Here is a 14773-nt window from a genome sequence, read left to right as displayed (position 1 = left end):
ACTGGAATCAAACAAACGTTATGTAGCTCAACACGCTTTCTCAGGTTGGACAGTGAATGTTTGTATGTTTGAGCAGAGTGGGAAACAGGGAGAACATTTCAAACGATACGTATCATTCTTCATTTCAAAAACCTCTAACACGGACTGAAGATATGACCATGGGTGCTCAGGTGGAGACCTATAGCCATCATTACCACCGCTAAATGAACTGCCTGATCTAAGTGAAATTTCTCTGTATTTGATATACAAGAATGCATAGGCATTTCTAGCCCATTTTTGGGTGTACAAAACAGTGAAATGTATCTTGCCTGGCCAGGCAGCTCTCTGGGTGCTCAGCACCCCGAAACATCTGATCCTAGAATCGCCCCTGCAGGTGTGACTAAACCACTGAGACAAACAGAACTGCACAAACACATTTTACTGTCTTAGGGATCAGATTTCAGAAAAGAGAAGGACATTCATGAGCTGACTTCAAAGTTAAAGTATTGAGTACTAGAGCACTGATAGAAATGTAGTGGAGTAAAAAGTACAATAATTGTTTTCTGAATGTAGTGGAGTAAAAGTAATAAGTTAATGCTTGTAACCCTTCCTTTGGAAAAAGTGACATATATTATAAAAGGAAAAAGTGACATGTTTGAAAAAATATGGGGACCCTTTACTGCCTCTGTGAAAAGTATTGAGCTGTCAGATGATGAGGAGAAGGAATGAGTTTTCTCCTATGGTTTTCCCTGATAGAAACCTCAATACATATTGATTGAAGCTTGTGGTGATAATAATATTTTTTGAGTGTATACTACCCTTTCATGTAATTTTATTTTATATATATGTTTGCATAAAAGATGGCCTTTGGTCTGAGAAGAAGTTTGTTTTCATGTTTAAGGTTGGTGGGTGCCTTGACTGTGAGGCACACATCAATTTGTTGTTTTGTCTCTAAAATGTGTAAAAAAAACCTCAATAAATATATTGATTGAAAAAAAAAAAGTAATAAGTTCCCAAAAAAATAATAATACTCAAGTAAAGTACAGATACTCAAAAAATGTACTTAAGTACTGTACTCAAGTAAATTTACTTTGTTACTGTCCACCACTGTTAACTACCAAACTAAATAAATCTCACATGCTTAATTTGATCTAAATTACCGGTTAGATTTAACATTATTGTACAGTGAATAGTATTTAAAGTTGTACGTTTGTCGTCTGACAACGACGCAGCGAGTGTTATCGCGAGAATCCACGAGAACATGGAAACAAGACAACAAAAATAAATTTGTGGACAACAAACCAGAGTGCATGATGGCGGCGTCGCTGCTGCGCCGGGACAAGAAAGCTACTGCCGCCCACTTGAAGGCAGACTTAAACCGGACTGATAATAGCACTGGGGTCAGACAACTCCAGGAGTTGCTTGACGTCGTACTAAATCCCGAGAAACCAGCGGCTGACACTGAAGCCTTGGACTGGTGTAAATGTCTGATTGCAGGAGGCGAAGGTTTCGAGGAGTTCTGCAAAACGGTCCGGTCCTATGACAACGCGACTCTGTGCGGCTTGGTCTGGACGGCTAACTTCGTGGCTTATCGATGTCGAACCTGTGGGATCTCCCCATGCATGTCACTGTGTGCTGAGTGTTTTAATAACGGAGACCACACGGGCCATGATTTTAACATGTTCAGGAGCCAGGCTGGTGGGGCCTGTGACTGTGGAGACAGTAATGTCATGCGAGAGAGTGGGTAAGTCCAAGCTAGCTGCTAGCTAAGCTGGCTAACCACAGGGAGAGCCAGGTAACGGGGGTTTGACAGGTCCCATTGCAAAGCCAATAAAAATATATTATCTGCGTAGCTGGTCTCAGCTGTAAGATTATTCTGTTTTGGATATGCTTACGAGTTACTGCCAGCTTAAAGCCGTGTTGAATGGTACGATGCTCCTGTCATTTATTAATAGGAAACCTTGACTAAGCACCTCTGCTCCGAGAGTTAGCCAGTCATGCTAACCACAACAATCCTCGAACCAGCAGCTAGCAGGTGGAGATGTTATAATATCTCTATACAACTGGTACATGACTGCCTACATGTATAGTTTATTTAAAGGGATCAAGTATGCATTAGAAATAAATTCTTAACCCTCCTGTTATGTTCGTTTCTCTGGATCAGCAATAATGTTCCTGGGTCAATTTGACCCGGGGCATATTCAATTATCCAAAAGTGTCAGAACCCAAAAAATCCCAATACACATTTCTTACTCTAATTTGTAACTCCTTTAGCCGTTAAAATCAAGATGTGGTCCATTGGTGTTGTTTAATTCTCACAGATCATGGTTCAATGAAATTCATATTAAAACTTGTTTTAATGTACATTGGAAAGCCCTAAATATAAATACAATTGTTTTACATGACATAGATTTTTGTTTATTTCATTTTACATTTTGAATTTTTATTTTTCTATGAAGTGATGCTGATAAATTAACACGACATCTCTTCTGTCACATGCTGCCCAGAGTTGTATGCTGCAAATTAGCTGGTTTGGAAGGCATATATTACCTATGATAGAGTTTATAAAGGGTCAATTTGACCACATAACAGGAGGGTTAAATGAAATAATTGTATTATAAATTCATACCTCGGTAGTATATTAGTCAATACGTATGTACCCAACTGCCCATCAAATCTCAGGTCCGTTCATTTTACTTTCAGGCCATACTGTAATTCAGGGGTTCCCAAAGTGTGGGTCTGGACCCCCTGTAGGAGCCATGTAGGAGCCATGAAGGATTCAAGTGTTTATTGTATCTTATTTTGAGGTTTAGGGTAGTTTATTGTTTGTATATTTTTGTTGTTTGTTTACCATATGGTTTATTGTGGAATCAGTTAATTAGGTTATTTACGGGTCATGTGTTAGGGGCGGGGATATTCAGTTCATTTAGGTCACCTGTTTTCTTATGTTTGCAGGTAGAGAGAGGGGGTGAGCTGGGTCTCCGTACTTTTTGTTGACCACTTAGTTTACGCTTATTTATCACTTATTTTCTCTATTTTCTTTTGTGCACCATATCATGAGTTAATTATCCTTTTTCGTTAATAAAAGGTTAAACTTACTTTTTTGTGCATTAGTGAACTTTTGCTTTTAGCACGTCTGACACTAACTAGGCCCAACCTCAGCTTCTCAGCAGCTTTTGGCTCTTCGTAGTCGCTACACTTAAGTTTATCTTTCTTTTTGTTTGTACTGTTAAATTGTATTATTTCTCTATTATTATTATTATCATTATTATCATTATTATTATTATTATTTATTTATTTTTGTATTTATTTATTTTTTCTTCTCTTTGTTGGTTTTGCGTTGCTTATATATAATTTGTTAACTTGTGGTGAACAAGGAAATACTGAAAAAATGCAATAAAAAAAAGTGGAATGACAAAAGTTATCTAAACACAGTACATTTTACTCATTTATAGTAAAAACATAGACAAAAATAGTAGCTAACCTTGAATTAAAACCTTGAAAATAGAAAATGTAATGAGTTTTCTGCCTTTCTTTTTGCCAGATGACTCTGAAGTTTAGAGTTAGTGAACAGTTAATTATCAAAAGCATCAGTAGCAGTAGGTTAATTCATAACAGCACAGGAAACACAGACATATGCTCATATAGGTAGGCTAACTTTCTGCGGACCAGCTAAATGAAGCCACATTAAATCACTTTCAGGGACAGATGGGGTCGCAGATCTATGGCATCTATATTTTGGGGGTCGCAGGCTGAAAAGTTTGGGAACCCCTGCTGTAATTGATAGATCACAGCCCTTGTTATTGGGCACTTATTTTTAGAGGTTCAATAAAATAATTGTGATGCCACAACAGCTTTGTTGACTGCTGATATTACTCTTTTATTAAACCTATACATGGAGGGATTACAGTACTGACTGATTCATGTCATGCAAATGGAGTCTGGAAGAAATTGAGCAAGAGATGAAGTGGTTGTTGTGGTCCTTAATCAGAACGACATCCAAGAATCTTATCCTGAAATGCTCACCTAATTCCAACCATCCCTTAGCCTCAATCCAACCATATCTCCAACGCTGTGTCTTGATCCACCAAAAGTATGACATCTGTGAAGACGGAAAGCCTTCAGCTGTGGTGGGACATTAATGGAGCTTTTACTTAACTTTAAATACCCTTAGTTTCTGGTGTGACTTATGGGAATGATTTAAGCTGCTTATGTATTTTAAAAATTGGATTAATGAGAGAATATAAGGAGAGGACTACTTTGATCACAATGAGAGTTCTGAAACACCAACACGGTTATTTTTATGTTTTTTTTATTTGTGTGTGTGTGTGTGTGTGTGTGTGTGTGTGTGTGTGTGTGTGTGTGTGTGTGTGTGTGTGTGTGTGTGTGTGTGTGTGTGTGTGTGTGTGTGTGTGTGTGTGTGACAGGTTTTGCAGACGGCATCGGTTGAGAACGGGGGAGAACATCCCCTCAATACCTCGAGACCTTCTCTTGATGTCTGAGATGGTTCTTCCTCGCTTTATCCTGTGTATCATCCAGTACCTGAGAGATGGCTACATTGAGCCAGGTAAAACTTTCAAGAAAACAGTCTTCTCTTATTAGAAGTATTCCATAATTTCACATTGATTTCTATTTTGACAGTTTCTGTATGATGTGAACTCCTGATTGCATATCATATGCAAACCAGGTGTTGCTGTGCTAGCTGGATACCAGTGTTATACAACTGTTCACGTCCTATTTACGTGTCATTTACGTGTCTTGTAGATAATCTCTCTTATCTCGCTTTACCAGACACCTCAACTGAGAGAGATCTACAGAAAGTCCTGCAACAGCTGGAGCCTCAGATCTCCTTCCTCGAGGAGCTAACAAAGATGGGCGGAGCAATGAGGACTGTACTGACAAAGATCTTAACTAATCAGCAAACATTCAAGGAGTTGAGCATGGGTAAATGCCGACATACAAACTTGTGTTGTTGTTTTCCTTATTTGTCTGTTATGCAAATGACAAGTTGAATGATTCAATGAAACGCGACTCACTGCAGAAGTTTAGTGATTTCACTGTTTTCGCCTGAAATATTTATAAAATCAGTTTATTAATGTTGTGTGGTTATTTATTTTATAATTTTCTGCTATTGTATTACATTTCTTATATCTGCTAATGAGGAGAGGGCAGATTCTGCTTTATTTATTATGGCATGTATAACATTTTTGAAACTTGTAATAAAAAGGAAATCCATATATGAATTAGGGAAGCTTTACAATTTAAAATGTAAAGAAATAACAGGATGAAAATGTTTTGGTCTCGATTGTTTATCTAAGCCAAGCTTTTGGAGCTAAATACCAACTACTTTACTTCAAATACTGCCCATTTGCTAGTTACTTTATTGTGTTCATCTTCAATATTCTTCATCATAGTAATTGTTTGTGATTGATGTTTTTGCTTTGCTCTTGCAGGCCAAGAGGAAAATGTGTATGCTAAAAAGAACTATGACAAGTATTTGTCAGCCTTGAAAAATTCAGGTCTTGTGTCTGTGGAAGAGAAAGCTCAAGGTGCTGCTGCTGATGTCACTGTTGGTGCAGAAGGAGGTGCAGGAGCGATAGTCCTTTTAGGTAAGGCAGTCATTACACTTTAATATGACGTATAGTTCAGTCAATCATTGGTCAGCTCTTTAAAGTGGCTTTAGAAAACCTGCTTTGAGTTTCTGATAGTTTGTGGATTACCTGTCCTAAGCACCAAGCCTACAGAGAACAACACATAACCCCATTTGGCTGTATGCTAAGGAAAGACACCGTCTTCATTGAAGTGTTCAAATTTAATTTCATAGAACTAAAGTATATTGAACTTGCTGTAGCCACTTTCTCCTACACTTTTTTTTATAGCAATCTATTGGTTGAGGTCAACAAAAAGTTGATTGCACAACAGGAAAGCCCTCAGCAGTAGAGAAGTCTAACTTTGCATGCATGATTTTGATGTGATTAGAAAGTGTCTCACATGTTATGTAACCCCAGTTTAGTGTTGCTGCTGATATCTTGATCGTCTGTCTTGAGATGCTACTTGTGATTTTTTTGTGTGTGTGGCTAAATTAATTAATTTGTTTTCTCAGGAAACTCTTCACCAGGGAGCCCAGATGAGTCTAATAAAGAGGTATGTGCCAACATCTTGAAGAACTTGTTGTTCTTCAGAAATCAGAAATATCAGATCAGAAATACTTTATTTATCCAAGGGGGAGATTCAGTCATTAAATTTGCTTCTATACACAATAATTAAGAATATCAAATAATATTAATAGAAGAAGTAATTAGTAAGATATATATATACAAATACAATGAAAATAATGATAATAAAAGTATTTACAGAAGACAGAATAAGCTATGTTACAATGTTACAATGTTACAATGTCATTTGGCAGACGCTTTTGTCCAAAGCGACGTTCATACGAGATGTAGAAAATAAATGAAGTGAAGTGTCTGGAGATCGGGATAGGGCACTCTGGTGGTCTGTCTGTCTTCAAGCACCAGTGTTGATATTTGGATTGTTCAATGACATAGTAGTTTTCCTGGATGAACTACAGACTGTTTCAGCTTGGACTTGAAGTCTCTACATTACTTGTGTTGCAAATTAGCTTAAAAACGTAACATTGCAAAATATAAGTGCAGAGGATGTAACAGGATACAGTTTTCCATTTTTTACTTTACAATGATAGTTCTTAAAATTCAAGGAAAGGTATACAGCAAAATAAATACGCACAGGTCATGAGTGCCTACTCAAGTGTAATGCATCTTGGTTTATGCAGATTTAAAACAAAGGTCTACGTGAGCATACATTGAGGACATTTTGCTCACTTGGCTACATTAACCATCAACAACTAAAGACCAAACAAAATGTAGCCAAAAACAATTAAATGCAACTAAAGGAATGTCTGTCTTAAGCTGTCAGAAAGTCAATAAAGATACAGTTAAAGCTGCTGTTGGTAGTCACAGAGTAAACATCTGTTCAGAGAGAGGGACTTTGAATGTCAACACTATCTCTCCCAACCAGATTTCCTCTTAGCCCCTTAACGGCATATCGGCGTGTGCAGTCATGATAGTGCCGGACTCGGAACCAATCAGAGGACCTAGTAGGGGCCACCCCTTAACCAATCAGGACAGAGGATTGGAGATGAGCTATAATTGGTCCGTCATAACGGGAACGAGGGGAATAATAGCATTGCTTGATACAAAGGCATTGGAAAACGGAAAGATTTCGCAATAGTCTCAATTGACTCCACTTACCGATGAGTACCGATGGGCATTATGACTTTTTCTCCAAACCCAGCAGAAAAAAAGCTATGTTTTTTACACCATTCCCACTAACAGCAGCTTTAACCCTTCAAAAATCTAAAATATCAAAAAATATGAAATCGATGTTTGGCAGTTTACTTGATATGTTATTGGATGATGACTGCATACATTCAAGGACCAACTGATAACCCTGTAACAAACTTTGTGACTCTCACAACATGTGTAGTCCTTTTAGCTGTAATGTGTGTTGTTGATTTTCCCCCTCAGGAGGACCAAGATGCAGGGCTTTCTGTTGGGCAGAGGAAGAGGGTTAAGCTGAGCAGTAGTACCAAAGGTAAACGTAAAGAAAATGTAATTACTTAGTATACTAAGTATATGAAACATGCATTGATGCCCTTATAATGTACCCTCTCTGCCACCAGACCCGTGTATTATTGAATCACTGAAGCATAAATGCTTCCTGGAGGAGCTGCTGTTTTGGACAATAAAGTATGAGTTCCCTCAGAAGATGGTCACCTTCTTACTAAACATGTTGCCAGATCAAGATTACAAGGTATAATTTCCATGTGTTATAACATTTGACTTTGTTTTGACTTATAGATGTAGGGCTTGTCTTTTGTAATCATATATTTTCACACGTAAAACAGAAACTCCTTGAAAGGAGCTGCAGCATTTTAGCATATCGCCTTACTCGTGTCCTGGTCTTTTCTCTACCTGTCTTGCAGATCACTTTCACAAAAACGTTTGTTCAGCATTATGCATTCATCATGAAAACACTGATGAAGAGCCACGAGTCAGACACTATGTCCAACCGCATTGTACATATTAGCGTACAGCTGTTCAGCAACGAGGAGCTGGCTCGACACATGACGGAAGACTGTCAGCTGCTGGACATCATGGTCACCGTCCTCCTCTACATGATGGAGAGTTGCCTTATCAAAAGTGAACTTCAGGGTAAGTCTGATTATTTCGGACCAACAAACCTAATCCCAGCTCAAAAAGTCCAGAGCATTAAATGTGAACATCAGGAGAATATTTTTATGCTGTGTTTTAGCAGTGAGTCGTGATGCTGTTGCTACAACAAACTGAAATAAAGGCATTTAGATGTAGCAAGACTTAAAATACTAAGGAAGGAAATCTGGTCTACATTCAAAGGAAACAAATGCAGCTGTAATTCTTTAGATGCATTCTCTGGGATGAAAAGAAACTTGCACAGATGTTTCATCCCTCTGGCCTTTCTTACTGAGCAAAATCTGCTTGAATTTTTAATTTCTGTGTGCAGTTATTCTTTTTCTGAATCTGATGCAAGCTATTAGCTGTGTCAGTTTTAGTGCATCTGGGTTCTCTACATATTGTCCCATTTCTTATGATGTGTTGGCTTAAATAACTAAACACATAATTAGCCAAAAGGCTGTTTGCTTATGTCTTCATCTCTCTTTGTCTGTTTTTTTTCTTTTAGACGAAGAGAACAGTCGCCACGTTGTGGTGAACTGCAGTGAAGCTCTGTTGAAGAACAACACCTACTGGCCATTAGTTAGTGATTTTATTAACATCCTCTCACACCAAAGTGTAGCAAAAAAGTTCCTGGAGGACCATTCATTGTTGATGCTGTGGATGAGCTTTGTGTCATTTTTCCAAGGTGAGTGCACATATATTATCCTTATTAACATAAGCAGGACATCCTGTTTCAATTTGATACTCAGTCATATATTCATCTCCATGTCACTGCACAATTTAACACCTCAATACCTACAAAGTACATACAGCCAGAAACCGTGCTGGATTTGAAATACTTGCTCCTGCTTGGGCAGATTTTCAGTCAGACTTTATACCAACAGTCTGCACATTGAGACAGGGTGGACCTCATCTTTCCTCCCCTCGTAATAATGCCTTAGAGAAAAAGTGAGTCAGGTAGTGTATGACTGAATTAGAATCGTGCTTAGTGCTGCTCACTTGCCATGTGTATTCGACCACAACCTAAAAATACACCTCAGTGGGTTGGAGTATCCTCTTGCTGATGTCATGTGTGCAGTGTCACTATTACATTGCACACTGCTCTGCTGTTGCATAACTGTAGGTGTTTGATTAAGATATATCTGCCTTTTATCAATCTCATTGATTTATACAAATATAAAGCTCTGTGCCAATAAACATATATTCTAAAGTTTTAATATGTGCATGAGCGAAAACATATAATTAGGGGTAAATAAGTCTAAAAAGCGGCAATATAACAAGTGTGGACTGTCTAACTTAATGCACTATTTTTCCTGCTGGGATAGGTATGAACCTGAATAAGAGGGAGTTGAATGAACATGTGGAATTCGAGTCTCAGACATACTATGCAGCATTTGCAGCAGAGCTGGAGGCCTGTGCACAACCAATGTGGGGTCTCCTAACACACTGCAAAGTCAAAGTAAGTCTAATCTGGATGCTATTCTCACACAGATCCCCTTTGCATTCCTGATGTTCTTGAACAGTGAATGGCACATGCATTTGTTGTGCTGCATGCACTTACAGTATAACTATGTTTGAATGTTTGTAATGTGGTGTTTTCTGTTCACAGGAGACACAAGAATATACCAAGACTGTGGTACGTTACTGCTTGGAGACCCTCCAGATCTGGTTTGATGCCATTGGCTTTATTGACGAGGTAAAAAAAACAAATCAGAGTTCTGTCTTTGTCAGCATCTGTTCCTCTGGTTTCTAATTGCTGTTATATGTTTTTTTTTAGCCTGCTCCAAATCAAGTGACATTTCACCTGCCACTGCACCGTTACTATGCCATGTTCCTCAGTAAGGTATGTCAGACACTCTTGTCTCTTTAAGACTCTGTATTGTAGTCTTGTGTGTTTATATGTCTCTTAATTGCTTTCATCTAAAATCCTCAGGCTGTAAAATGCCAAGGCCTGGACCTGGACAGCCTCCTTCCAGACCAAGAGATGCTTATGAAGATCATGGTGCATCCACTCCAAATCCAGGTATTACTCTATAGACACATAAGCATATTTGTGGTTTGTAATCATGGATGTATCTCATACATGTATGTAGCCACATGTTGAGTAGCGCTTTGCTTTGTATGGCTGCAGGCATGCCTGTCAGAGATCCACAGCAACATGTGGGTCAGGAATGGTCTTCAGATCAAGGGACAGGCTATGACCTACGTGCAGTCACACTTCTGCAACTCAATGATTGACCCAGACATCTTTCTGCTCCAGGTCTGAATTGCTGCATCACCAACAATACTCTGTAGAAGGGTTGCCCATTTGATGCAACTGTTTGATGCAAATGTTGTTTGAACGAAAAACACTTATTTATATTTATCTCATAGGTTTGTGCATCAAGACTGGACCCTGACTACTTTATCTCAAGTGTATTTGAGAGGTAAGCTCTAAATTCTACTCTTGCATTTGTGTATTTTTTCCGTATTTTTAAACACAACACAGTGGTTTCATTTTTACTCTGTCTCTCCTCACACAGATTTAAAGTGGTCGACTTGCTGACCATGGCGTCTCAGCATCAGAATGCTGTGTTGGACTCTGAGCAGGAGAGGCCAATGCTTGAAGGAGCACTAACCTTCCTTGTGATACTGACAAGCCTCCGCATTCATTTGGGTAAGTGGTGCAACAGAGGACGCTCGCATTGTACGAGTAGTAAAGAACAAACGGCTTGCAGTGCAATAAAAACAACAAGGGTTCAGTTTCACTTTGGTAGAGCTCATTATTTATTTGCTGCATAAGAAATGAATGCATTTAATTTGTAACCGTATCTACTATTACTCTCAGCTACAGCTGTTTTTTTTTAATATTTATATATGTCTTCAGCTTTTACAGTCAGGTGTAGCCAATTAAAATAAATACCTTGAGCTTGAAAAAGAAAGAAAGAAATCCTTGTTCATTTTCTGGCTATTAAGTCCAAGTGCTCTTTTTCACATATTACAATAAGCCAAACAAAGGCTCCATATAATTAAAGTGTTTTAAAAGAAGGAGAGGACTGTATTTTTACTGTGCTGAATATCTCTTTGATACACTGTAGTGCTGATTACTTCAAACCTTACTCTTAACGGGCTCACTCATATAAATTAGTTAGTATAAATTACTGCCAGCTGCTTAATTGTGTTGACAGTCAGAATCTTACAGTTTGATTATAAAGCACAGTTTATCATATTCCCAATTCACAGGTGCCATATTTTCATGCCACAGTCATGTCTGAATTCCACAGAACCACTTCATGTAGGGTCCCTGTAATATTTTCCCCAATACCTGGCTCACCTCCTCCACCAACACACTCCATCCCGGAACCTACGGTCTTCGGACCTGGGTCTCCTCTCCATCCCCCGGACTAAGCTGCAGACTTTTGGGGACAGAGCATTCAGTGCGGCAGCCCCTACCCTGTTGAACTCTCTCCCTCCCGACATCCGCAGCGCTCCAACCCTCAACAGTTTTAAGAAAGCAATCAAAACGCACCTTTTCCTCAAGGCCTTTCCCGGTTAGATATCCCCACCTACCCCCCAGACCCCCTACCTGACCCTGTGAAGTGACCTTGGGTTTCTTGAAAGGCGCTATGTAAATGTCAGTTATTATTATTATTATTATTATTATTATTATTATTATTAGAGGATGAGTGGCATAGAAAAACTATCTGGTAATATATTTTAAGATTCACTACACCTCTGAAGAGATGCTTTCGATTGGAAATGAAATTTGAACTGAAGTATTATGTTCATATCGAGATGAGTGTCTCTTTAAAAGCTTCCTTCTGCAGTGTCTTTGTTCACTCTGTCTGATGCACAATACACTGTATGATACATTAACCATAAGAGCAAAGCAGTGAGTTGTCAGGGTCAGTTAAAGTGATGAACAAATGACTCATATCCTCCCACCATATATAGAAAAACTGCATTATTTTTTAATTATCTGTGGTCACAGGCAGACACTCGCTGACTCTTTAATAGACACTTAACATTATACTTATATTAACCCCACTGCCTCCCCTCTGAGCTCCACTAATTAGTATTAAATGCAGAGCTGTAATCTTCATCATTTTGTGTTTACATTCGATTTCTTGCTCTCACTTACAGGGATGACGGATGACGAGATCCTCCGGGCTGAGATGGTGTCACAGTTGTGTATGAATGACCGTACACACAGCGCCCTGTTGGACTTAGTATCCTTCAACACTAAACTAAAAGTGCATTAAGAGCAGTTACACTCATTTATCCATGGAAATGTTTCCTTAACAGTGTTCTCTTAGATCCCTGAGAATCCCAACCCAAAGAGTGGCATTGTACCAGGGAGTTGTAGTTTTGAGAAAATGCTGTCTGATGTGGCAGACTTCAAGGCACCAGTGTTTGAGCCTGGAGGCTCGATGCAGCAGGGCATGTACACACCTAAAGGTAAGGCATTTATGGAGCCATGATTTAGAAATAGACTATTGTAAAATGTAACATGTTTATGTAACCTTTTGAAAACTGCAGTGAGGGGTTTTATCATAGACTGTATAAATAAATAAAATGATAAATAAATAATGGACATAGTATCCGTGACGTCACCTGAGCTCTGTTTTGAAGCCAATCGACGGCGGCAGCCATATTGGAAATGCGGAACTCAACCAGTCATAGTGTGACATAAAGGGGCGGAGTTTGAGCCTCCTAGCCAACAGCTATGTGCTCCCGACCAGGAGTCAAGTCAGTCATGTTCTTATTTGGGCAAAAACTCGTAATCTTAATATCTTCTGAACCTTCGCGAAAAAAATTCAGTGTGTGCCGATAGAGAAATTAGCTACGTAGAGCCAAGCCGTTTTTTGACCCAGGCTGTAAACATGTTTATTAATGCTACAAATATCGTCTTTTTTGAATTGGGGTCTATATGGTTTCCGGTGTTTCTGCAGCCAGCCTCAAGCGGATTCTCGATGAATTGCAGTTTATAACACTTCCGCATGGGCTTCATAGTTTGAGACCGGAGGTTGCCGCTTGGGTTTTATACAAGAGGCCTGTGTTATTGATGTGGAATTTGCTCCCACCAAACCAAACTTTATTTGAACATTGAAATGAAAAACTAAGTCATACCTGCCAAGTGTTAATGTTAGTTATTATGTATCAGGACCACAGGGCCTGTTTGTCAAGTGATTTGCACAGTAAGGTTTGTATCTGGGAGGTGTAGTGCACCTCTATCAGAGGTAGAGTGTTATTCTGCTGCCATCTATTGGCTGAGGATGGTGCTTGCAGTTACAAGGACGCCATGTGCAGGGACTTTGATCTTCTGAATACACTGGGGAAAAATGTGCATGAATTATTGAATTATTAAATTATTGACATGTGAGTGTATTTTTTTCTTTGAATGAATAGTAGTATTGAATACAGTATTTTTTTGTACCATGTCCATGGAACAATGACGAATCAATCAATCAATCTTTATTTGTATAGCACCAAATCACAACAAATGTTATCTGAAGACGCTTTTACAAACATAGCAGGTCTAGATAGTACTCTATGTTAAATTATTAACAAAGACCCAACATCAAGACAGGGTAAAACTCAGTCTTACCCCACCTTAATCCATCATGAGCATTGCACATTGCAATATTAAGCTAGTTACAGATGTGAGGAAAAACTTCCTTTTAACAGGCAGAAACCTCAGGCAGAACCAGACTCATGTTAGACAACCATCATGCCTCGACCGAGTTGGGTCTTGAAAGAGGGATAGAGGAGAATAAGAGAGAGAGAGAGAGCGATGATAGTGAAGAGAATAAAATATTTATCTTTATTCTGAAGTAGTTTTAATACATGACTCAAATAAGGGTTTTGTTGATGTAGTATTCCACATAATAAAAAGGAAGACAGTGTCCAACTATGTACCTTTGAGATATATATTTAACACAACCCACATAGGGAATGAATATTGCACATTTGTCAGACCACACGTAACATGTTAATTTGTGTGTTAAAATGAATAAATATTATGGGAATGAAGTTTGAATATTCTGTAAGTGTTGAGTATAAAATCTATGTCTTCAGTCCTGAAGCAGCCACTTGGGGGCAACCTTACACCACTTTCATGGAGAAGGTGACGAGAAGGAGAATCAATGTGACTTTGTACCAGAGATTACAAAACATTTCTCTCCTTTTGTTCCAACAGCGGAAGTGTGGAAGAAGGAGTTTGATCCCATCATGGTCATCCTCAGAACAGTTTACCGCCGTGACGTCCAGTCAGCTATGGACAGATACTCAGCATTGTAAGTTGACACTGTTGCCTTTGTCTCCCGAGGTAAAAGGTTCCTTCACATCATTAAGAAGTAAATTGAAGTGTAATTAATCAAGACACACTTTTCCCTACATTCATTGGTGAAGTAGAGGTATATCTGGAGTGTTCATGTTACGTCTTCCCAGCCTGCATCATGCTCAGTTCAGGGCCTTAGGCTCACCTCCATCACCTGGACATTAACACATGTGATAAGACAGGTCAGGTCAATCAGGCGCCCAAGTTGCTTCCAATTAGATAGTTGTCGAGACAAATCAAT

At 38.8% G+C, this 14773-nt stretch overlaps 1 protein-coding gene across 1 annotated transcript in view; it reads left to right on the top strand.

Moving 5' to 3' along the window:
- The first annotated feature begins 1262 nt into the window (after positions 1-1262).
- The window catches only part of ubr3 (ubiquitin protein ligase E3 component n-recognin 3), a 52697-nt gene continuing 39186 nt past the window's right edge, over positions 1263-14773 (top strand). Inside the window, exons 1-19 of the mRNA XM_034693730.1 lie at positions 1263-1723; positions 4407-4546; positions 4771-4923; positions 5433-5588; positions 6083-6123; positions 7527-7593; positions 7682-7812; positions 7985-8213; positions 8719-8898; positions 9539-9672; positions 9823-9909; positions 9991-10056; positions 10147-10236; positions 10345-10473; positions 10587-10639; positions 10736-10869; positions 12336-12421; positions 12509-12650; positions 14392-14488. Of these exons, the coding sequence (XP_034549621.1) occupies positions 1290-1723; positions 4407-4546; positions 4771-4923; positions 5433-5588; positions 6083-6123; positions 7527-7593; positions 7682-7812; positions 7985-8213; positions 8719-8898; positions 9539-9672; positions 9823-9909; positions 9991-10056; positions 10147-10236; positions 10345-10473; positions 10587-10639; positions 10736-10869; positions 12336-12421; positions 12509-12650; positions 14392-14488 (2549 nt within the window). The 5' untranslated portion in view covers positions 1263-1289. The remainder of the gene's footprint in view (positions 1724-4406; positions 4547-4770; positions 4924-5432; positions 5589-6082; positions 6124-7526; positions 7594-7681; positions 7813-7984; positions 8214-8718; positions 8899-9538; positions 9673-9822; positions 9910-9990; positions 10057-10146; positions 10237-10344; positions 10474-10586; positions 10640-10735; positions 10870-12335; positions 12422-12508; positions 12651-14391; positions 14489-14773) is intronic.

The sequence above is a fragment of the Notolabrus celidotus genome, chromosome 10, assembly GCF_009762535.1.
Source record: "Notolabrus celidotus isolate fNotCel1 chromosome 10, fNotCel1.pri, whole genome shotgun sequence".
Classification (NCBI taxonomy): Eukaryota; Metazoa; Chordata; class Actinopteri; order Labriformes; family Labridae; genus Notolabrus; species Notolabrus celidotus.
Note: the sequence above shows the minus strand (reverse complement) of the source record. Positions and strands in the feature narration are given on the sequence as shown.